The sequence below is a fragment of the Erythrolamprus reginae genome, chromosome 3, assembly GCF_031021105.1.
Source record: "Erythrolamprus reginae isolate rEryReg1 chromosome 3, rEryReg1.hap1, whole genome shotgun sequence".
In the NCBI taxonomy this organism is placed as follows: domain Eukaryota; kingdom Metazoa; phylum Chordata; class Lepidosauria; order Squamata; family Dipsadidae; genus Erythrolamprus; species Erythrolamprus reginae.
Genome location: NC_091952.1, coordinates 123,810,808 through 123,833,645, shown reverse-complemented (window position 1 = coordinate 123,833,645; position 22,838 = coordinate 123,810,808). Strand labels below are relative to the sequence as shown.

Genomic DNA, 22,838 nt, shown 5'->3' with positions numbered 1-22,838 from the left:
ATAAGGAACTTTCCAATATAAAACTTTTTACTTTGTACCAAACACCTTCTATATCCTCTTTATTCTTCATGCAGCAAAATTAAGCTATTTCCTAATGCTTTTTAATATAGGACTCCCTGCAGTCATTCTATTTTCATATTTTCAAATGTCTTTATTTTCTTCTCCCATTTCCCAAGATTATCTCTTGGTAATGCCAAATAATGATTTGCCCCATATTCAAAATCTCTCATTACTCTTGTATTCTTCACTAACGCTTACAAGTTTTTATCACAAACATTAAGATCAGTCACTTTTTTTCTTCCATGGCTTTTCAGGTATATAAATGGATGTGCTTATGATTAAAATAGGTATTTGAAATTAACAGATCTTTTTCTCAACAAAGTCTCTCAATGGCCTGATCACTTTTTTCTGCATTCTCGCAGCATGTTCATGCTCATCCATTCACATCAGTTAACAGCATATTTGACTGCCATTGATTCTGAATGTTGCATAATCGTTCCCAAATGATATTTTTAATCAGCATGATATTTTATCAGCATTCATTATAGCACAATAGGCACCATTGCCATATATGGATTCTAGCTTGCATTCTTACCCATCACAACCTAGATGGCACAACTTCCTACTTTTTGACATATAATTAAGGCCATTCATTTACTCAATTAAACCTATTAAATTAAACCTGTATCTTTGGATTCCAAAGACACTGTGCACATACTCATTAACTCCTTTCTACGAGATTCAATCAACTTCATTCAGATGCATTAACCCCTTTTCAAGTACCAAAAAAGGAGTTTGGATACACATACACAACCCCCCTCCCCCTGTCATATCATCTAGCACAGGAGTCTCCAACATTGGCAACTTTAAAACTTGTGGACTTCAACTCCCAGAATTCCTTAGCCCATGGGTGGGCAATTAATTTTGCCATAGGGCCGCATGAGAAGTTGGGATGGTTTTAGAGGGCCGGACTAATATAATTAACTCAGTTCTACCCAATACTGTATATATAGCGTGGTCTTCTCGGCTTCTCCCCACTTCCCCTCCCCAACCCGCGATCTCTCTCATACAGGGCATCTCCCAGCAAGGCTCCCCACTCGTGAAGATGCATAGAGGAGAAAGGAAGGGCAGAGCTGGGATGGGGGAATAACACCTCGCCGGGGCGATGGCGCCTTCCTTACCTAAAGCTCGTCTGCCACGGGGGATGGATGTTTCTACTACAGCCGGTTTAGAAATGAAGGAGGATGGTGGAAAAAGAAAAAGGGAGGCTGAAGAAGAAGAGCCGGAGTTGGGAACTGCCACGTGCCAGAGCTCGAATGTGGCAGCACCGAGGAGAGAGTTAAAAAAAAAACGGAGGGAGGGAAAAAAAGCTTGTGAGGAGACTCTTTTTAAACCGTTCTGATTGTTACTTATAGTGACTCCTCCCTCTCTCTCACACTCTCTGTTGTGAATGAAAGAAGGGGAAGGAAATTATAATAACACACACACAAAAAGAAGCCGCATAGGGGTTATGAGGAGGGCGGGGAGATACAAAAAGGGTGCTCTTGAGGGAACGGTTGCTCTTAACAACTCCCCTCAGTGCTGCCCGCCCTTTTTTTCTCCATCTCAAGGCTGGTTCGTCGCGTGGGGGGGAAGCACAAAAGTGATAAGCGGGGTGGGGTGGGGGGAAGCAGAAAGGAGGCGCGCGGGGAGGGGGACCCGAACAGCTGTTCAGCGTGGCCATGCAGCTATTAAAAACTGCAGGTGGGGGGGCGACACACGCGACGAGCCACTGCTATTCTTTAGTGAATTAATTTGGAGAGCTTCTGATGAGGCCCAGCTTTGGAGAAAGAACAGCTGGACTGGTCACAGCGGGTGGGCCGGTCACAGATAGCGGGTGGGCCGGTTGTGCTTTGCTGGCTGAGGAATTCTGGGAGTTGAAGTCCACAAGTCTTAAAGTTGCCAAGATTGGAGACCCCTGATCTAGCAAGTCCCAGGAAAGGACCCTTCTCTGCCATAGCATCTACTCCCTAAAACAGCATCCTTCTAGTCATCTGAAGCCCCATCATACATTACTGGCCTTTAGAATAGCATTAAAATATGGCTCTTATGCAACCCTTAGGTAAGGTGTTGGGGAAGCCATGTTTCTATCAACATGGGGAGAAGGCAGAATTGGATGTTAAGCTACCCAGAGGAGTTGTAACTGATTGACCTGGACATTTGAAAAATAAATATAGGCACTTCCTCAGTATAAACAGTCTCATTATATTTTCTTGAGATCTAATAAAAGATCTAATAAGAAAACCTGGTGGCTGCATTATTTTTCTTTCTTGGGACTAAGTTTAATGAAGGCAGCTTAGACATAGCTTAAATAAATAAGTAAATAAATAGTCCCATTTGAAATTTCATGCTATTACTGTCAGGAAAGTCCAAAACAGAATCTCTTTGGAAATCTGTTCTAATCATAATTTGGGCAGCCACAATCCGGAAAACACCTGGTTTGAAAAGCTTGCATTGTGTCAATTTCTAAATGCAAATGTCACAACTGCTCTTATTTGCTTTTTAAAACTTACCATCTTCTGAACACTTTACTCTGACAATTTGCTATGAGCATCTACGTAAATGAAATTTAGCAGGCTAAGGAACAGATTGGTATTTGTTTTTTGTTTATTTCATTACTGTGGGTTCTCCAAAGTGAGCAGTTAAAAGTTGATATTGTTATGGCTGACTTTGCTTCATTTTGGGGGGGGGGTGTCTAAAAATGCATTTAGTGTACATTATAAGTTGCCTAATGATGCCACGGCATCTGGGGCAGCTTATACATTTATTGATTGTATTGTTGAATCATGGTTTGCTCTAACAGGATCCATAAGGCCTTACGTTTTTTTTAAAAAGTGGTACTTTGCTATAAAGGGAAACACACCTTGGTGACAATTCTGTAAGTGATGAATGTCTCAATGGCAGTAATATAGCTTTCTGGATCATCAACCGTTATGAAAAGATCCTTTCCTTCTGGTTCATCCTCAAATTTGTACTGATTTATCATCGAAGATGGGGATGTTGGCATCAAAGGACTGAACGAGTTCACCTCCATGAGTGACGCATCCTGTGAAGATAAACAAGGCAATGGGGGGGAAGAAAGTCATTAGGGTTATCAAATGTTAATGCCATAAAAGCAATGTGGGATTGCTGCTATAATATACAATTGACGAATCACAGTTTGTAAGGCAAAATACACAAGGCTTGTATTTCATGCTCAGTCTGTTTTTTTTAAATGAGTCATTAATGAATGTCATGCTGCTTTTTCCAGGAGTTTGAAGGAAAAATGATACATATTGAGACAGTTCTGAAATCTCAGCTTAAATAATAAGATTTACTTTACATAGCTCCTTATTAGGCGCGAAAGAACAGTATCAATAGTGCTATGTGGACGTACTTACAATTATGTCTCTTAGAGAAGTAATTATATTAAGCATTAGTGCTCTAGAATGGACCAGCCCCCTTTTTATCCCTTTCCTATTTAACAATTCTTCCAGAGTTTTTAAAGGCAGTTCCCTAACATTTCACTTTGTTGGCAAAAAGATCTCAGCCAGATGTTCTTTCTGGCCTGGAAAACAAGCTGCTTGCTCCTCAAAAATCAGCCAGAGAGAGGTGGGAAGACACAGCAATCAATCAATCACTCTATCAATCAATCAATCAATCAGCCACAATAGCTTTTCTGTCTTGAAAATACACTTGGAATTGCAGTCTAAAACTTTCTCTGACCTCCAAAGTTCACCATGTTTTCTTCTTTGCAGCAAGAATTCCCTTGCAGTATGACACTGAATTTAGCCCTGAAGATGTTGATTGAATCATACAATGGTAATGTTGCATGTGTCTTTTCCTTGGAGATTATAATACAAATTGTTAAACAACTCAAAAAACACCAAATTGCTACTGGATCCCTCATTTCCACTAAGTCTTGCGGAGCAGAAGTATATAACAATGAACAGTCTCCAAATTGGCACTATCGAGATCCATTTATTTATTTGATTTTTATTCTGTCCTTATTGTTGCTTATAAGCAACTTAAGGCAGCAAACATATTAAATACTCATATTTCCCCACAACAACCCTGTGAGGGATGGGCTGAGAAAAAGTACAGGCCCCAAGTGATCCAGTTGGTTTTTCATGCCTATGGCAGGACTCTTGGTTCCTAGATCATCACTTTGAGCACAGTATAATAACCAGCATGAATGTTTTTCTCAGTTTTATTAATTAATTGTCTTAACTAATTTTAACCAGGCCACAATTTTTCATGAGCCTTGCACTATAATAAGACTTAACCCAGAGGTGATTTTAAGCATGTGATATTTAAAGAAGTAGTGTATTTTTCGGACTATAAGATGCACTGGTGTATAAGGCGCACCAAGATTTCAAAGAGGTAAGTAAGAAAAAGAAGATTTTGTCCTCCTTGGCCCCCAGAAACATTCTGCAAGCCTTCCAAACCTTCTGTGTGCCCCATATAATGCAATAATGGATCTGTTTTTCAAAAAAACGAGGGTGTTTTTACCTTCCCCCAACCCCCAGGAACCCTCTGCAGGCCTCCGAAAGCCTCTGTCAAAAGAATTGTTTCTGTATATTGTTTTCCTCATTATGGAGATTGGAGACAAACTTTTTATGATGAAGACTGGAATTTTTCCTCTACAGAAACTAAAGCTAAAGACAAAACAGAAAAGATAGATCCATTCTACTAAAACCACAGAGATTTTTAAGGAAAGGCATAAGAAACTTGAAGTGAAGTTGAAGGAGAGAGGAAAAAAAATAAAGGCAACCATACAAAATCTGTGCAGATCTGTCAAGTTCAATTTTCTTCTTTCTCCATTTTTCTGACCTTATGTTAAGTTTTCTGACCCTTTCTCTTACAGCTTGTTCCTGATGAATGCCTTACCTTCTGAAATCCTTTCCCTTTTATTATATTCGAGCACCTTCTTGCTTCACATCTATTCACTTTATCTTTTCCTCTCTCTCCCTATCGATTGGCTTTCATTTGTACTTTCCTTTCCCCTGTCTCTGTCTTCCACAATGTGTCTTCCACTGCCGAGTGTAATCCTGCAGACAAACCTAGTTTAATTTTCATTTTTTGAAGCTCTGGATACATGAGAGAGAAACTGGCTAAGGGGAGAGAGCTAAGGGGTGGAGTCAACCAAGGAATTAGTCTTAAATCCTTACACAGGCATAAGAGGGCAAACTCCAATTCCCTCTGTACTGTTGTTGAACCTTAACTAGTCTTACCTAGGTAAAAACTGCCTGTGTTTAGGCTTGAGCAATAAACCAGGTAATTGGACTCTTCACATGTGATCCTGGTTGTTCATGCCTAACAGAGTGATTTCAATAATAATTTAAAACATTTTCCCTCATCGCAGTTTAAACTCACGAATCTCTATCAAAACATCTACTGCATAACATGGAAAATAAAATCATGGATAGATTACCTCAAGGAATTTTTTTGGGGGGAGCTAAGTAATCCATTTCTTCTCATTTTAGTCAGCTAGTACAGTGATCCCTCGATCTTCGCGATCTCGATCTTCGCGAAACGCTATATCGCGATTTTTCCCACCCGATGACGTCACTCTCTTCCTTTCTCATCTTTCTTTCTCTCTCTCTTTCTCTATCTTGCTTCTTCCTCTCTCACACTCTCTTCCTCCCTCTCTCATCTCTTTCTTTCCTTCTCTCTCTTTCTCTTTCTCTATCTCTCCCCCTCTTGCTCTCGAGCGGCGGGCGGGCGAGCGGGCAGCAGCGAGGAGCCGAAGATCGGGGTTTCCCCTTTGCGTGGGCGGCGGGGAAGACCCAGGGAAGGTTTCTTCGGCCGCCCAGCAGCTGATCTGCTCGGCAGCGCCGCAGCAGCGAGGAGCCGAAGATCGGGGTTTCCCCTTTGCGTGGGCGGCGGGGAAACCCCGATCTTCGGCTCCTTGCTGCTGCGGCGCTGCCGAGCAGATCAGCTGCTGGGCGGCCGAAGAAACCTTCCCTGGGTCTTCCCCGCCGCCCACGCAAACTCCACCATCTGCGCATGCGCGGCCATGGAAAAAAGGCGCGCATGCGCAGATGGTGTTTTTACTTCCGCACCACTATATCGCGAAAAATCGAGTATCGCGAGGGGTCTTGGAACGTAACCCTCGCGATACTCGAGGGATCACCGAGGGATCACTGTACAACAATTAGGTCTTTCTCTTCAGTGCCAATTCTGTCTGAACTTTCATATTACAGATTGGTGTGTTCCAGAACCAAAAACAAAACTGTAATGAATAACGAATCAATATAACCTATTAACTATTTTTGAGACTTTGCTTTAAAGGCAAAAGAGCAGTTGACAATTTATGGGGAAGGTAGTACAAAGGGTATTTAAAGCTAACATTTAAGGCACTCAAATAAGTAGTAGTGATGCAGCATATTTAGCAAATTATGCAATTCACTAAGAGAAACAAAAAGAACCCAGAGACCAGCAGGGGGTATAGGGCACTTGTTCTACACAGTTTTTAACTATAGGAGATACACAAAGAGATTCAAAGAGGCTTTTTCCACAACAAAGAAAGCCACTATTTTGGAGAGTGTTTTCCACTGGAATGAGGGCAGGAAATGTGTTACATGGGTCCCGCTAGTTAAAGTTCAACAGCAGTCAAAGGATACCTTTTGCACAGATACCAATTCACTTGGGACTAAAAATAACACATCTCTGCACTGAAAATAGAATGCAGTGAATAAAGAACTTATTTATAATTTGTGCATGGAGTTCATGAAGATCAGGGTTATATGGATCCTCAAATAGTTGATATGGAAGAAAAGTAGGTAAAAGTAGGTATTAGTAACTATCTTTTTAATGCTGTTTAATTGGGTTTGGGCCGGATGCTCCTTGGCTCCTGAAATACTACTTCTCTTAGAGTTGGGAATCAAGATTAGTTTAAAGACTGCAAAGTAATAAACCAATCTTCTGATTCTGTCTGAAGCTGGCTGACTAGGGTTGGTTCTAGATACTGGAATGGTTTTTTTGAATACTTTTTTTTGCTAGTATACTAATTTGAACATTTCTGAACATAATGAAATGAAAAGAATAATGCTTATTTGTTTATTTTGCTCAGAAAATCCCCCCCTCCGTTTTTGGAATGGTTTTTTTGAATACTTTTTCGCTAGTATACTAATTTGAACATTTCTGAACATAATGAAATGAAAATTGAAATGAAAAAATTAATTATTATTTGTTTATTTTGCTCAGAAAATCCCCCCTCCGTTTTTGTGAAATTTTGTTCATTTTCATCTAGATTAGGCTGCAAAATCTTACTTTTTTGACCATCTTTGGCATTGAAATACTAATTTGAACATTTCTGAACACAATGATATGAAAATTGAAATGAAAAAAATTGATGCTTATTTGTTTATTTTGCTCAGAAAAGGCCCCCCCCCCTTGTCTGTGTGCACTTTTTTCAATTTATAGATAGAATAGCCTGCCAAATCAGAATTTTTGACCATCTTTGGCATTGGCATACTAATTTGAACATTTCTGAACATAATGAAATGAAAAAAAAATGTTTTGAACACTTGTAGTCATCCGGGTCATATGTGACCCAGAGTGAAAAAGGTTGGTTCTAGCTACTGGAATGTTTTTTTTAAAATACATTTTTTGCTAGTACTAATTTGAACATTTCTGAACATAATGAAATGAAAATTGAAATGAAAAAATTAATGCTTATTTGTTTATTTTGCTCAGAAAAGCCCCCCCCCTTTTTGTGAAATTTTATTCATTTTCATCTATATTAGGCTGCAAAATCTTACTTTTTTTGACAATCTTTGGCATTGAAATACACTAATTTGAACATTTCTGAACACAATGATATAAAAATTGAAATGAAAAAATTAATGCTTATTTGGCTTATTTTACATGTTATTGTATTTTCATTTCTTGCAGATAAGTGATTAAGACTGAAAGAAGGTGGATAATCTGAGGCATGAACTGGGACCTGATCTTCTGTTGGTGCTATGTACAAAACAGTTGGGTTTGCAATATAAAAAGAAGTATGTACTGAAGAACTATACCTTTAAGAGGTAGTGTTGCAAATTTCCATAAGAGGGAGTGATTCTCTCTCTGTTCTTTCTGCTGATTCACTGTGACTGATGTAGTAAGCTCTGTATGTTCGATGGTAGTTTAATGTATTGTAAGCTGTAATGTATGTCTGATATGTAAGACAAAGACAGGCTTTTAATATTATTATTGTATTGAGAGATACTAATATGAATGTGAATGGCCGGACTGTTTAACTTTGACTAAGCTATTTCTAAAGTAAACACTATTTTATACAGTTTAATGTATCTGTCTTGTATGATTGAATAATTACTGGATAATTTCCTGGATATTTGCTGGAATCCCATATTTTCCTCTGTGCGTGTCCTTGATAACTCAAGGGTCATTCTGTACACTCCTTAATAATAACCTATACCCCTTGACTATACTAGCTCCCAGGAGGTCATTGTGCTAATCACCTTGAACTGATTTCAAAGAAGGTAATCTGATGCAACTAAAAACATATTTCCCCCCTTAGATACAGTACAGAAAGGATTGAAAAATATGGGTCCCAACTTTCACGCACAACAGGAACATGATATGTTCCACATTATCATCTTCTAAGACTCCATTCAAAGTTTTTGTGCTCCAGGGGCATCTTTATGCCATACAGCCAAGCATTTTCTAAAATGTATGTACTTCAAGTTTATATTTTGAGTAATAATCTGGATTATTAAACTTGACAGTTTTAAGATTCTCATTTTTCACTACTTAGAGAGCTATTTTATTTCCACTGAGCAAGCAGCAAGGAATGATATATGAAGTCAATTTGTTTTCAGGTATTTGTGTGCTAAGAAAATAATGTTTTGGTTAGGCAGCAAACTTTGCAGATGAATACATGAAGTAGTATGACAACAAGGGAATTTCCTTCCTATTAATATTGATTTTGCAGGAACACTTCTATTAATGTTTGCAAAATCCAGAGACAACAATAAGCTGACTTTAAAATAAGCGATACTAGCATGTGAAGCGGTATTTCAAGGCTTTGTTTTCTAAAATTTTTGGAGTTAGTTAGCAAACTGTGTTCACGAAGGCTTGGAACAAAGCACTCAGTTGATTGGAGAGCTGGCAAACTGATATGAGAAAGTGTAGGTACTTAACTACCTAAATAAATAAATAAAATAAGCTAAAAAGCTCTAAAGGAAGGTGAATCTTGCACTCCGGTGATTTAATATATGAATTCCAAATGCCTGCATAAAGAATTACAAGCTAAAGCAGTTACTTTCCCCACTCTTATTATCTCTATGAGGAAAAAAACGAAATGCTTCTTTCCAGGACTCAGCATTCACTACCTATAAAATAAAATCAATCATGAAACTAAAGCAGAATATCAGAAAATTGAGAGAATATGATTGATTTTTCCCTTGTTCTTCCTTTTTCTACCAAATTCTCAAAGGTCTCAATGCCACTTTGCAAAAACACTTGATGGTACTTTGTTTCCGTATCTCTAACCATAAAATAAATTTTAGTGGGCAAATAGTGGATAAAAAATGTTGTTAGAATTATTAGTAGTACAGTATTTTACTTTTCTGAATCAGTCATAGGAGGTGCCTGGGCCTACCTGGCCTTGACTGATCTTGGTAAACTGTACAAGATGGGGTCTGGTTAGTGAGTGATCAGGAAAAACCCTGTACTGTAAGAAAGACTGGGAAGTATATACAGTGGAGGAAAAAAGTATTTAGTCAGACACCAGTTGTACAAGTACTCCTACTAAAAAAGATGAGAGAGGCCTGTAATTGACATCATAAGTAGACCTCAATCATGAGAGACAACATGAAAAAACACATCTAGAAAATCACAGTCTAATTTTTAATGAATTTATTTGCAAATTATGGTGGAAAATAAGTATTTGGTCAATAACAAAAGTTCACCTCAATACTTTGTTATATATCCTTTGTTGACAGAGGTCAAACGTTTTCTGTAAGTCTTCACAAGGTTGCCACATATTGTTGCTGGTATGTTGGCCCATTCCTCCATGCAGATCTCCTCTAGAGCAGTGATGTTTTGGGGCTGTCGCTGGGCAACACGGACTTTCAACTCCCTCCAAAGGTTTTCTATAGGGTTGAGATCTGGAGACTGGCTAGGTCACTCCAGGACCTTGACATGCTTCTTACAAAGCCACTTCTTCGTTGCCGTGGCGGTGTGCTTGGGATCATTGTCACGCTGAAAGACCCAGCCACGTTTCATCTTCAGTGCCCTTGCTGATGGAAGGTTTGCACTCAAAATCTCACGATATATGGCCCCATTCATTCTTTCATGTATACGGATCAGTTGTCCTGGTCCCTTTGCAGAGAAACAGCCCCAAAGCATGATGTTGCCACCCCCATGCTTCACAGTAGGTATGGTGTTCTTTGGATGTAACTCAGCATTCTTTCTCCTCCAAACAGGACGAGTTGTGTTTCTACTAAACAGTTCTACTTTGGTTTCATCTGACCATATGACATTCTCCCAATACTCTTTTGGATCATCCAAATGCTCTCTACGGCAATAAAACAGGCCTATGACATGTTGATGTTTCCCCTGCATCCACCTCCACATTCCTTGGGGCAGGAGCTGGGCCAGAGCCAACCACAACAATAAGAAGGAATAAAAACTAAAGCTATAAATAGTAAATAAATTGAAGATAAACCATGTCTTGGACCTGCTTAGCATCCAGGCTCCAGGTATTTTGATACAAACTATTGCAGACATTCATTCCCTTTTTCAAAAATTCAAGGTTTGATCTGCAGGGTAAATAGGATTTTTTGAAAAAAGGAATGAATGCTCAAATTGTGACATCAAAATCAGATTAAGTTTCATTTACCATGGTGGAGCTTATTTTGAGTAGATTATTTCTAGGATTGAATGTATAAGACACTCAGAGTGCTGCTTTTGAACTGGTTCCTTGTATTTATGATGTGGTCTTTTTATTACTACCATAAAAAATGATGTTTGTCCATTGTGTTCGAAGAGGACCTTGACATCTGATGGGTTGTGGCTGTACGCGATGTGTCTGCAGGTGGGCTGGTAAGGCCTATACGGGTACGAAATGTTCTGCCATACGTGGGGCAGATATGTGTGGGCACCATTGTCACAGCATTAGAAGTTCTGGCTTTGCGGAGTGCTTGCTTCTCTTCTGCTATGGATGTTCTTCCTAAAACCGTAAAACCCTAGAACATACATGAGTTAAGTTATACTATAAATGAAAAGTAACTTCTCTAGAGAAGGCTTCAATTCGGGGAAAGTTGAAAGAAAGAGAAAAAAGATGAGGACAGCAGCAAGGTAGATAGACTCAATTACAAAGGTAATAGAAGATGCAACACTGGAAGGTGTGAAAGACCAGGTTAAAGGCATATTATCATGGAGTCTAGGTTTGAAGAGCTGATTCCAACAATAGCACCTGTATATAATCAACCATAGGGAATTAAGAACTTGTTACCACAGCTGCTTCTATCCCTCTAAGTGGGGCAAAAGGTTGTTCATGGAGACAATGGATCATTTGAAGGTTTGTAACATCTGATCTACTCATCCCTGACATTCTCAAGAGGGGCAGGAGGGACAGTGTATCTGTTCTGCACAACCCTGAGAGAGGTTGTATGGTTTATAAAGTACACAAAGTATCATGACAAAATGTTTGAAGAAGACCTATGGCCAGGTGACACAACTGGCAGAATTCAACCCCAGGTACAGACAACATTGTTTGTTTCACCTGTTTGACTAGTTTTTCACACCTCCGCTAATACAATGCATCAGCCACACAGAAAGCATCTGTATCAACTTGTCTGATTTTTCAAGGATAAGGAGTCCGGTAGATTTATGAGAAAATAGCAGAAAATGTCTGTGAACTGGCAGCTAATTCTTTTTGGTAGCAGAGAGAACATGTATTGTTCTCTCTGTAGAACTAGAGAGTTATTTAAGTCGCATATAACCTCTAATTCCAATTATGACCTTCCATTGAGGACTTTGATCTCCTAATAATCAGCTGCAGCATACTAACTACCTTGAGAGAAAGAGAAACTAAATTGACCCTACTTCTCCTTCCAAGCAATGTAACTAGCGCAATACACAAAAATAAATGAATAAATAAACCCCCAAGTCCCAATGTTCTCCCCAAAAATTCTCAATCAATCTGATGAAAGAGAATTTGCTTTGGAAATTATTTCAGAAGAGAAGGCAAGTCAAAGATACATGTTATATCTGCACTTCTCTGATGACTAGATAGCCAAAGGAGTGTTTCTGAAAGTCCTGTTTTTCATGATACAATTATGGCATCTCTTCAGATGTCTGCACCCTTCCTTGTTTCCAAGCCTTTCATTAAATCCCAAGGGAAACATTATAAAATAACTTTTTATGACCCCCCCCCCTTCTCTCAGATTGGAAATGAAAGCCAATCAGAAAGGCTTGGGGTGGGGGTAGATATACAACAACATAATGGTATAGCAACCCCATTCCCTACTCCAAGCAAAAAGTTTAAAACCACCATAAAGAGAAATCTGAAAGGAATTCTAAGCATACTAGGCAGAAAAACAGGGGCCTCTTTCTCATTAGAAAACTTTTAAGAATTGCTAGGTCCATTTCAATACAAGATTAATTGTATGGATGAGTGGCTTTAAACTTCCTGAGATACCGGTTTACCCTATAAAAAGAAGGATGGAGGCAAAAGCTCCAGCAATCTTGCCAAAGGCAAACCTCCCTTAATTCTCCTCAATGCAACTTGGTAGTCCTAGCAATGGTTCATAATGAGCACATCTTGAAAATGTTCTATTATTTATTATTTTATTTATTAATTAAACTTCTATGCCGCCCTTCTCGAAGCGACTATTAGCAGGAGGAAAAGCAAATTTGATGTCATTGTCCTGGATTTCCGAACAGGCAAAATTGGCCAGAGAATACTTCCGCTTCTCCTAAAGCTCAGCACAACACGAGGGAAGCAGAGAAGGCAAATGCTTGTTATGTCAACTTTCATTTCAAAACAAAGGCTGCTCTCCTTTTGTTGTCCTACAACAAAGATTCTTGCAATGTCAGATATTTGTTCCGTGCTGTATTCTCTGTGCATGGAAGAAGGGCCAATGCTGACCACAAATTATGTCTTACTAGTGTGCAACAAATAGTAATTTGTGGAGCCTGTCTTTTCTGGCATAGTAGCAACACTGAAGGACAAATTCAGATCAAATTCCTGAGCAGTGCCAGAACTACAAAGCCAAAGGCAAGACTCAAATCTCTCTCTCTCTATTATACTGTGCCTCATTACAAAGGTAATCTTGTTCTCAAAAAAAGCAAGAAGGGACATTAGCTACCTCCATTAAGAGTCTCCAAATGCTCAGCTCAACCCATGAACCCAGCTCACTTCATCCCCAGGCTTTCTCTCTAATCCACCAAGCATGGAAACACAGCATCAGGATATTATGCAGTGTGTGGCCCAAATATTTTATTCCCCTACAGCCTGGAAATACATGAAACAAGGCCAATACCCACAGCAGGCCTTTGGCAGAAATCATCCTTTAGCTTGGATCACTGAAATGCAGTTCGCTGCCTTTTACATGTGGTGGATTCCAATCTCCATTATCCCCGGACAAAACAGTAATACTTGTTGGGAAACATACTCTGACAGAATGCTTTACCTTATGGAAAACTATTTGGGATCTAAATTTTTTGTGAGCAAACAGTAAACAGTATAAGAGCATTGATGCCAGTGGTTACAACATAGCCGTGATGGCGAACCTTTTTTTCCTCGGGTGCCGAAAGAGTGTGTGTCTGCGCTATTGTGCATGCCTGAGTGCCGACACCCATAATTCAGTGCCTGGGCCGCGTGAAAACAGCTTCCCCCACCCTCAAGAGGCACTCTGGAGGCCGGAAATGGCCTGTTTCCCAACTTCTGGTGGGCCCAGTAGGCTCGTGTTTTGCCCTCCCCAGGCTCCAAAGGCTTCCCTGGAGGGTAAAAACACCCTCCACCATCGCCCCAGATGCTCTCTGGAAGCCCAAAACACCCTCCCAGAGCCTCTGTGAGAGCCAAAAATCATCTGGCCAGCACACACATGCATGTTGGAGGGGAGCTAGGCAATGGCTCCAGGACCACCTTCTCCCGCACGAATCCCAGCAACCAGTTAGGTCCCACAGAGTTGGTCTTCTCCGGGTCCTGTTGACTAAACAATGTCATCTGGCGGGACCCAGGGGAAGAGCCTTCTCTGTGGTGACCCCAACCCTCTGAAACCAGCTCCCCCCAGAGATTAGGATTGCCCCCACCCTCCTTGCCTTTCGTAAACTCCTTAAAACCCACCTCTGCCGTCAGGCATGGGGGAACTGAGACATCTCCTCCAGGCCTATATAGTTTATGCATGGTATGTTTGTGTGCATGTCTTGCTTTTTAAATAAGGGTTTTTAAGATATTTTTAAATATTAGATTTATTGTACATTGTTTTTATTATTGCTGTGAGCCGCCCCAAGTCTACGGAGAGGGGCAGCATACAAATCTAAATAATAATAATAATAATAATAATAATAATAATAATAATAATAATGCCAGCAGATATGGCTTGGTGTGCCACCTGTGGAACCCATGCCATAGATTCGCCATCACTGCAATATAGCAATGATGGCAAATCTTTTCGGCACCAAGTGCTGAAATGGGAGTACTTTACACACACACATCTGGCCTGAAATTAGGAAGAGCCGCCCAGGGGACATGCCCATGCCGGAAAATGGCCTTCCGGTTTCTGGTGCACATATGCGGGTCGGCCAGCAAGTCTTCCAGTTACTGCCACACATGTGCATGTGCCAATCAGTTGGCCAATGTTCATGCTCACACCGGAAATTGGAAGACCAGCTCTTCCGGTTTCTGGCACTGTCACACTCACAAAGGCCAGCTGATCAGCGCATGTACCCCAGAAACTCCAGAAGAGGAACAAGCAAGGTATCTGTACCAGGTGACATAGGTCCGCATGCCACTTTGGGCACACGTGCCATAGGTTCACCATCACGGCAATATTGTTTTAGAATGCTCAAAAAAATAAAGGGAACACACAAATAACCCATCCTAGATCTGAATGAATGAAATATTGTCATTGAGTACTTTGTTCTGCACGAAGTGAAATGTGCACAACAGTATGTGAAATTGACTGTCAATCAGTGTTGCTTCTTAAGTGGACAGTTTGATTTCACAAAAGTCCGATTTATTTGGAGTTATATTGTGTTGTTTAAGTGTTCCCTTTATTTTTTTGAGCAGTGTAGTACTGTATACTAATTCACTACTCGCTCCAGCAGTTTGATTCTGAGAGGCTCAAGATTGACTCATGCCTTCCATCCTTCCGTTAAAATGACGACTCAGATTATTGGGGGATAATATGCTGACTCTGTAAAACCGCTTAGAGGAGGCTGTAAAGCACTGTGAAGTGGTATATAAAAATTGATATTTTATTTATTTATTTAATTATTTATGTGTGCTGCCCAATCCCGAAGAACTCAATTTTGAATGTGAGCAATACACACACACCTGTAAAGATTCTTGGTCATTCACGTCATGGTTGTTCCAAAGGCGCTTTACCAGGAGGCAACTGGACTTAGTAGTAATACGGGGAGTAGGAATGGATTTAAAGAGGAAAAAATTGTACACTACAGGAACCGGGAGCACCACTGAGGACACAGATAAACCTAGGAGTGCTTCAAGGACCCTCTAAAAGTTTGCAAATGACCAGCTGTCAAGCAAGGAATATAAATCTTTCCATTCCCCACTATCCAGACAGAGCTGAAGAAGCTTCCTAGATGAGAAGCCAAACGTCTTCAAAGGAAAAACAACAAGAAAGTTCAGTTGCCTCCTGATAAAGCACCTTTGGGATAAATCTAAGCACCGTTACTATCCTGAAAGAGGAAAGGACATTTTTTAAAAGAGGACACCCCCTTATCCCAAATCCCTTCCAACTTGCTTCTTCTGGGCCACTTGGAAGCCCTTCATGGACCCACCAACCCAACGTCAGGGCTCGGCTGTCCACTCTCTCTATGCCATCCTCCTGCTTTGCTACCCAACCGAAGGCCGCTTTTGCTCCCAGGGCCTGTCAGGGCAGGTCGTGTTTTGCAAACTTCTGGCCCGGGGAAGAACTTACTTCCCCCGCGCTAAGTTCCCTAGCCTTGGATACGGCCGCCAACAAGCGCAATCGGGACAAGCCAGCTTAGCTTTGCTCCACAGTAAAAGGGCGGGGCGTGAGGGACTCTCGACAAGCCGCTCCCGTGTCTCGTGTGAATGCAGGGAAAGGCGGCGAAGGGAATCTGGCCTTGTACCTTCAGCGGCCCACGGGGCTAAACGGAGGACCGCCGGGCTCTCCGGGAGCAGCCGGCAAAGACTCTCCCCACCCCTTTCGCCGTGCGCCTGTTGTACCTTGCTGAACACTTCCAGGTCCTCGTCGTCGTCGAACTCCAGCAGCTCCGGGGAGGAGGGAGGCGGCAGCAGCAGCAGCGGCCGCGCCGAGTCCGCGAGGGGCGCTGGCGGCTCGGCTCGGGCTGCCGCGGCCTCGCCGCCAGGGGGAGGGGAGGAGGAGACGGCCGGCCGCGGCGCTTGCGACGCGCCCCCCCTCGCCCTCCATCCTTCCCCGGCTTGTGTGCGTTTCTGTGTGTCTGTGTATAATGTCTATACGCGCCCTGCTCGGGAGGCGGACGAGCCCGGGTTTGCGCTCCTCCTCTCGGCGCGGTAATTGGTCGGCGGAGCTCTCGGCCGACCCTTTGCTCGCACTGCGCAGGGGCGGAGAGGGACGGAGGGGAAGGCGGCGAGCTCCTTGCTGAGGCCGTCCCTGGTTTGGGTGCCTTGTTTTAATATCCCCGCTTCGCCAGCTCCATCCCGGGAATATGAAAGGCTGGAGACGGGGAGCGGAGCAGACGCTTCTCCCCACCCAACAGTTTCCCCCCACCTACTAAGACTGCCTCACTCGGGAGGAAGCCTTGCAACAGGTGCTTCATGGGGTGTGGTGGTGGGGAGGTAGTCCTCAACTTGCGACCACAATTGAGCCCAATATTTAAAAAATATTTTTTATTATAAAGTTTTATATATAAACATGCATACACATGACACACAAAACAATTAAAAACATTGAACATTAGTATATCAAATCTGTGTTACAATTCTTACTGTGCTCATAATCTATTACACAACTATTTTTACACATTGTAAACCGGTCATATACATTAATCTTATTTTATATATCTAATCTCTCACAGCACACCCAAAATTTGGGCTAAAAAAAAAATTAATTTAATTTAATTGATTAGATTTATAAGACACTCAACTCCTAGCAGACTGGGTGGCGTACAGTAATATTTATTTATATATTTTATATGTTATTAGATTTATAGGCCCCCCTTCTTGCAGACTCAGAACGGCTTACAAGGATAAATAGACACGGTAACAATACATTATTATTATTATTATTATTATTATTATTATTATTATTATTATTATTATTTAGCTTTGTATGCCACCCTTCTCCGGAGACTTGGGGCGGCTCACAAATATAATTTCAAACATTAAAAAAATAAAATAAACCTACTATAAAAAATAATCAGTCATCCCTTTTTCACACCAATGGCTGGAGCGAAATTATCGCTCACGGTTCCCAGGCCTGCTAGCACAGATATGTTTAGGAGGGAAGTTATTATTATTATTTATTAGATTTGTATGCCGCCCCTCTCCGAAGACTCATGTGGTTTTAATAGGAAAATGAGCACAAGTATAAGGGGGAACAATCTGAGATTAGTTGGGGGAAAGATCAGAAGCAACGTGAGAAAATATTTTACTGAAAGAGTAGTAGATGCTTGGAACAAACTTCCAGCAGACGTGGTTGGTAAATCCACAGTAACTGAATTTAAACATGCCTGGGATAAACATCCATCCATCCTAAGATAAAATACAGGAAAAAGTGTAAGGGCAGACTAGATGAACCATGAGGTCTTTTTTCTGCCGTCAGTCTTCTGTTTCTGTTTAACACCTTTCAAAAGGCAAGTGTGGATCTCCTGGGGGAGTTGGTCCCAGAGGGCCGGAACTGCAACAGGAAATGCTCTCCCTCGTGGACCCGCCAGTCAACCTTGTTTGGCCAATGGGGCGCGGAGGAGGCCAACTCTGTGCAACCTAATCAGTCACTGGGATGGGTGAGGCAGAAGACGGTCCTGTAAATAATCTGGTCCAATGCCATTTAGGGCTTTATAGGTAATAATAGATAATAGGTTGGTTGTCTCTAAGTGGAGTATAATGGATTTTTTTATGATTAGAACATAAGAACATAAGAAGAGCCATGCTTAACCAGGCCACAGCCCATCGAGTCCAGCTTCTGTGTCACAAAGTGGCCCACCAATTGTCCATGGGGATCTTGAGCAGAAAGAGAAGGCAAGACCCTCCCTTTCCCCTGCCCCCCAACAAATGGTACTCAAGGGAATCCTGCCTGCCTCAACCAACAAAGAGGGGGCACAATTGATTCCATGATTGATTCCATGACTTTCTCCCAACTTGGAACTGAACCAGGTGGATATTTTCGCCACAATACACTGGCTACAAGACTGAACTAAAGTTCAAGAGATCTAGCCTAAAATCCACTCTTGATCACTGAAGTTTACTGGGTGACATTAAACAAATTGCTATTGTTGTTTCTTCCAAACTATTTCACAAAGTTGCGATTCTGGATTAAAAAATGGAGGAGAAAATGCTATGGCTACTGTCTTCAGCTTTTGGAGGTAAATCAAAATACTGTATATACCAGTGATGGCGAACCTATGACACGGTTGCCAGAGGTGGCACGCAGAGCCATATCTGCTGGCATGCGAGCCGTTGCCTACCTCAGCTCCAACGTGCAAGTATGTGCCGGCCAGTTGATTTTTGGCAAAGAGACTCTGGGAGGGCAATTTTGGCTTCCAGAGAGCCTCCAGGGGGATGATGGGGAGGGCATTTTCACTCTCCCCAGGCTCCAGGGAAGCCTTTGGAGCCTTGGGAGGGCGAAACAGGAGCCTATTGGGCCCACCAGAAGTTGGGAAACAGGCTGTTTCCAGCCTCCAGAGGGCCTCCAGAGGTGAGGGAAGCTGTTTTCGCCCTCCTCAGGCATTGAATTATGGGTGTAGATGCTCGCGCATTCACGATAGCATGCACGCACACTGTTTCGGCACCCAAGGGAAAAAAAGTTCGCCATCACTGGTATATACCATCTGTCAACTTGTAAAGCGTTCAAGTTGCCATAAGACAGAGGGGGGGGAGAGCTGACATAAAGGCTAATTATACTAACTGAAACTACATTTCACAAATGTTTCTTTTACTGATTGTGTCCTAGGTTACTGGAGTCAGAATGAGGGGCGTGGGGATTCATAGTCCAACGTGATTCATTGGAGCATGTGATTTATGACATGTCCACTGAGGAGGGGAGAAACGGGGTCACGAGGGCATGTACTTCTGTGAGCTCAGTTCTGAATGCATTGGAGTATTGCTGAAATGTCTCTCCTAATAAATTGTTATATTTCTTTTGAAGTTTGGCTTGTGGCTCATGAATTAATTAGGGCATCTTTCGGAAACTTCACACCATCATTGTTTATTTCTCTAATTGTTCTGAAATTTTGGAGAATTTATTTTTAGGATGTAAACTGCAAGGAGCCCTTTTTAAATTGAATTTGAGGGTGTATAAGTACAACAAAGAAAATCACAACAAATGAATATATACAATTAAACCTTGGACTTATGTTAATTTCTGTGTAATCTTTTCATGTAGTTCATTCCAGATGCCAGATAGGGAGATTATTTTCTTGCCTGCTTTTGGCAAGCATGTTGGACTATCACATTAAAGACTTGCTTTCCCTGTTTCTATACGATGGGCTAAAAATAATAATAATAATAATAATAATAATAATAATAATAATAATAATAACCTCACTGATCTTTGCTTTGTGGTAGTGCCTGACATTTTAAAACCAGCACTGGAGAGCTCATCATTAGCTTATGGCATCTTTAGCATTTTTGAATAAACAAACATCTGTCCTATCAGATTTAAATCTATAACAGTATCAGCATAATGGTCAGCACAGGCTATCCATTTCCCCACAAAATATTGCACATTCATTTTAAAAGAATGGCACTTATGTAACTGCTAGTGCTGAGTAGGGTTATTTATTTCTTCGTATTTCTGGCAAGATTATTGTTTTTGAGGTAACTGGCCTCATACTTTGAGTGTTCTGCCAAATATGATCCATAATACCACTCTGGAAAGATTAGGGAGAAGGAAACGCTTGAACCGAATCCAGCACCCATTTACTCCAAACATAAATGACAATAAAAGCAGTGCCTATTCACAGATGGGCAAGAATCTTCAACATTCTCTTGTATTTTAATTGAAAATTTCGTCAAGTTAAACTCAGGTTTTTGATCATGTGGATACGTCTGCATTGTGTTCTTGGCAACCGTACATTTTCAAGTAATAAGCAGATGGTTTAAAAGAGTCTATCAAGTAACAAAAATCTTGAACGCTACTGAATTGAGCTGGAAGTAAGTCTATTGGAGTATGTAAAGATTCACCTCTGTGCAAACAGAGGGTTTATGGGGAAATTATAATTGGGAGCCCAAGTTAAAATATATGTCACAATTATATTATTATTATTATTATTATTATTATTATTATTATTATTATTATTATGTCAATACAACACAGCAAATGAGATCACTATGCTGGATTTCGTAGTTCATCACCAGTCGGGCACTTCCCAAGCACCTAGGACTGCGTGATGTAGCGGCGAATTATGTTTGCCGATCCCAGTAAAGCGGCCTTTTGCAATTGACAGATGGAGATTTTGTCAATTCCGATGGTTTTCAAATGTCCGCTGAGATCCTTTGGCACTGTGCCCAGCGTGCCAAGTACCACTGGGACCACTTTCACGGGAACATCAAAATAAGGAGCTGTGATGTTCCTTCAATACACCAGGATGATTTGACACAAAAATATGTAACCCTTCCCTGGTGCAGAGCTGAAGGGATTGGAGGATAGCCTAGAGGATAATTCTCTGTCTTACAAGGCAAAGGTTGCAGGTTCAAGTCCCAGTGGGTATGGCTAGCTGATGAGGCCAAAATAAGGCCGAAATAGATCTATCCTACTCTCCCTTAATTTTCAAATTCAGCAAAAAAAATGTAACACACACATACATATATATATTGGGTGGCCTAGAGGTTAATTCTCTGCCTTACAAGGCAGAAGCCCCGGGATCAAATCCTAGTAAGGGTATGGCTAGCTGATGAGGCCAGAACAAGGCCGAAATAGCGCTATCCTAGTCTTCCTTAATTTTAAATATTCAGCAAAATACAGAACATAGTTTGTTGACTATGAATAAATTAACTGCCTTGAAATGGCCCTGGGTTTGGGCCTAGAGGCAAAAAGGAGCTGTGATGTTCCTTTAATATACCAGGGTGATCCAACAGAAATAAACATATAGCCCCTCCCTGGTACAAAGCTGAGGGGATCAGATCTGGTGGCCTAGAGTTTAATTCTCTGCCTTACAAGGCAGAAGCCCCAGGATCAAATCCCAGTAAGGGTATGGCTAGCTAATGAGGCCAGAACATGTGATACTTATGTGTGTGTGTTATTACTTGAGAAGAGAAGTATAGTTCTGCTGTCAAATTGTTATTTGTGAAAACATAAAACAAGTTCCATCAAGAAGAAGAAATAAAACACATAAACTTATATTGGAGTCAGCATATTTATCTACCCAATATACATTGTGTTGCACAATTCTGCTATGATAATACTCTGCTAAGTGAAGTGAAGAAGATTACTTAAAAACATAAATTTCATAGAAAGCTAACACAGGGCTAGCTGGACCAAGGTTTTAATGAGGTATTACTCCTTCAGCATGATGAATAACTGAAGGAGGGAGGAGCTATCACGTAACACAATATTTCTCAGCCATTTTAAGATGTGTGAATTTCAACACCCAGAATTCCATAGAATTGCAGTGTTGGTGCTCTCTGAGCTTGCCTGTTTTATATATAGATATATAAAGATAAAGATAGATAGATAGATAGATAGATAGATAGATAGATATAGATACAGAGACAGAGGTAGGTAGGTAGGTAGGTAGGTAGGTAGATAGATAGATAGATAGATAGATAGATAGATAGATAGATAGATAGATAGATAGATAGATAGATAGATAGATAGAGTGAAGTGAGTGAGCGAGCGAGTGAGTGAGTGAGTCTGGGGAATACAGAAAGTGGGTTTCTGACAAGCAGCTCTTAGGCTTCAAGTTGCTCTGCTGAGTTTTAACTAATAGCACACTATCCTCCAATGAACATACATAGAAGCTGTTAAGAACATCTACAATTGCTACCTTGAACTGTACAGGTAGTCCTCGGCCTGTGACCTATTGCTTAGCAATGATTTGAAGTTACAATAAACCTACTTACAACAAGGATTCCAATTTCCGATAGCTGCCCCATCTCCCAGTGGTCATATAATCCACCTTTAAGTGTTCAACAAAATGACCATGTTTATTCCAGTTTGCATCATCTCATGGTCATGTGACTGTGTACTTGGTTTGCTTAATGACTGCTCCAGAAAAGGTCATAAAATCACAGGGTTAGTCCATTTTACAACCCTGATCAGCAGGTGTAAGAACTATCTGTATCAGTTAAAGTGGGCCTATCTATTTGAGCATTCTCTGATTTGGGCTAAAAATAATGAGGGAACTTCAGTCCTGGCCCTTTTGCGTTTCCCATCTCTTATAATAAAGTCAAATGCCACCGGAAGAAATTTGAGAGAAATTCCCAAGCATCCTGGGAGTAAAATAGA

General features: G+C 41.0%; 1 protein-coding gene and 2 long non-coding RNA genes across 4 annotated transcripts in view; 2 read left to right on the top strand and 1 right to left on the bottom strand.

Annotated features, from left to right (window-relative positions):
- Positions 1–16,734, bottom strand: part of SNX7 (sorting nexin 7) — a 63,931-nt gene extending 47,197 nt beyond the window's left edge. The window contains exons 1-2 of the mRNA XM_070746542.1: positions 16,418–16,734; positions 2,903–3,085 (exon numbers count right to left, since the gene is read on the bottom strand). Of these exons, the coding sequence (XP_070602643.1) occupies positions 2,903–3,073 (171 nt within the window). The 5' untranslated portion in view covers positions 3,074–3,085; positions 16,418–16,734. The remainder of the gene's footprint in view (positions 1–2,902; positions 3,086–16,417) is intronic.
- On the top strand, positions 6,496–10,966 carry LOC139165796 (uncharacterized). Of its 2 annotated transcripts, XR_011558811.1 has the most exons (3): positions 6,496–6,799; positions 7,918–8,701; positions 10,458–10,966. It is a non-coding gene; the product is annotated as an uncharacterized lncRNA (long non-coding RNA). The 2 variants fall into 2 exon arrangements; XR_011558810.1 differs by lacking the exon at positions 10,458–10,966 and having other exon boundaries at positions 7,918–8,770.
- Positions 16,696–19,485, top strand: LOC139164431 (uncharacterized). The gene is made up of 3 exons (XR_011558619.1): positions 16,696–16,983; positions 17,378–17,434; positions 19,344–19,485. It is a non-coding gene; the product is annotated as an uncharacterized lncRNA (long non-coding RNA).
- Positions 19,486–22,838: the final 3,353 nt, after the last annotated feature.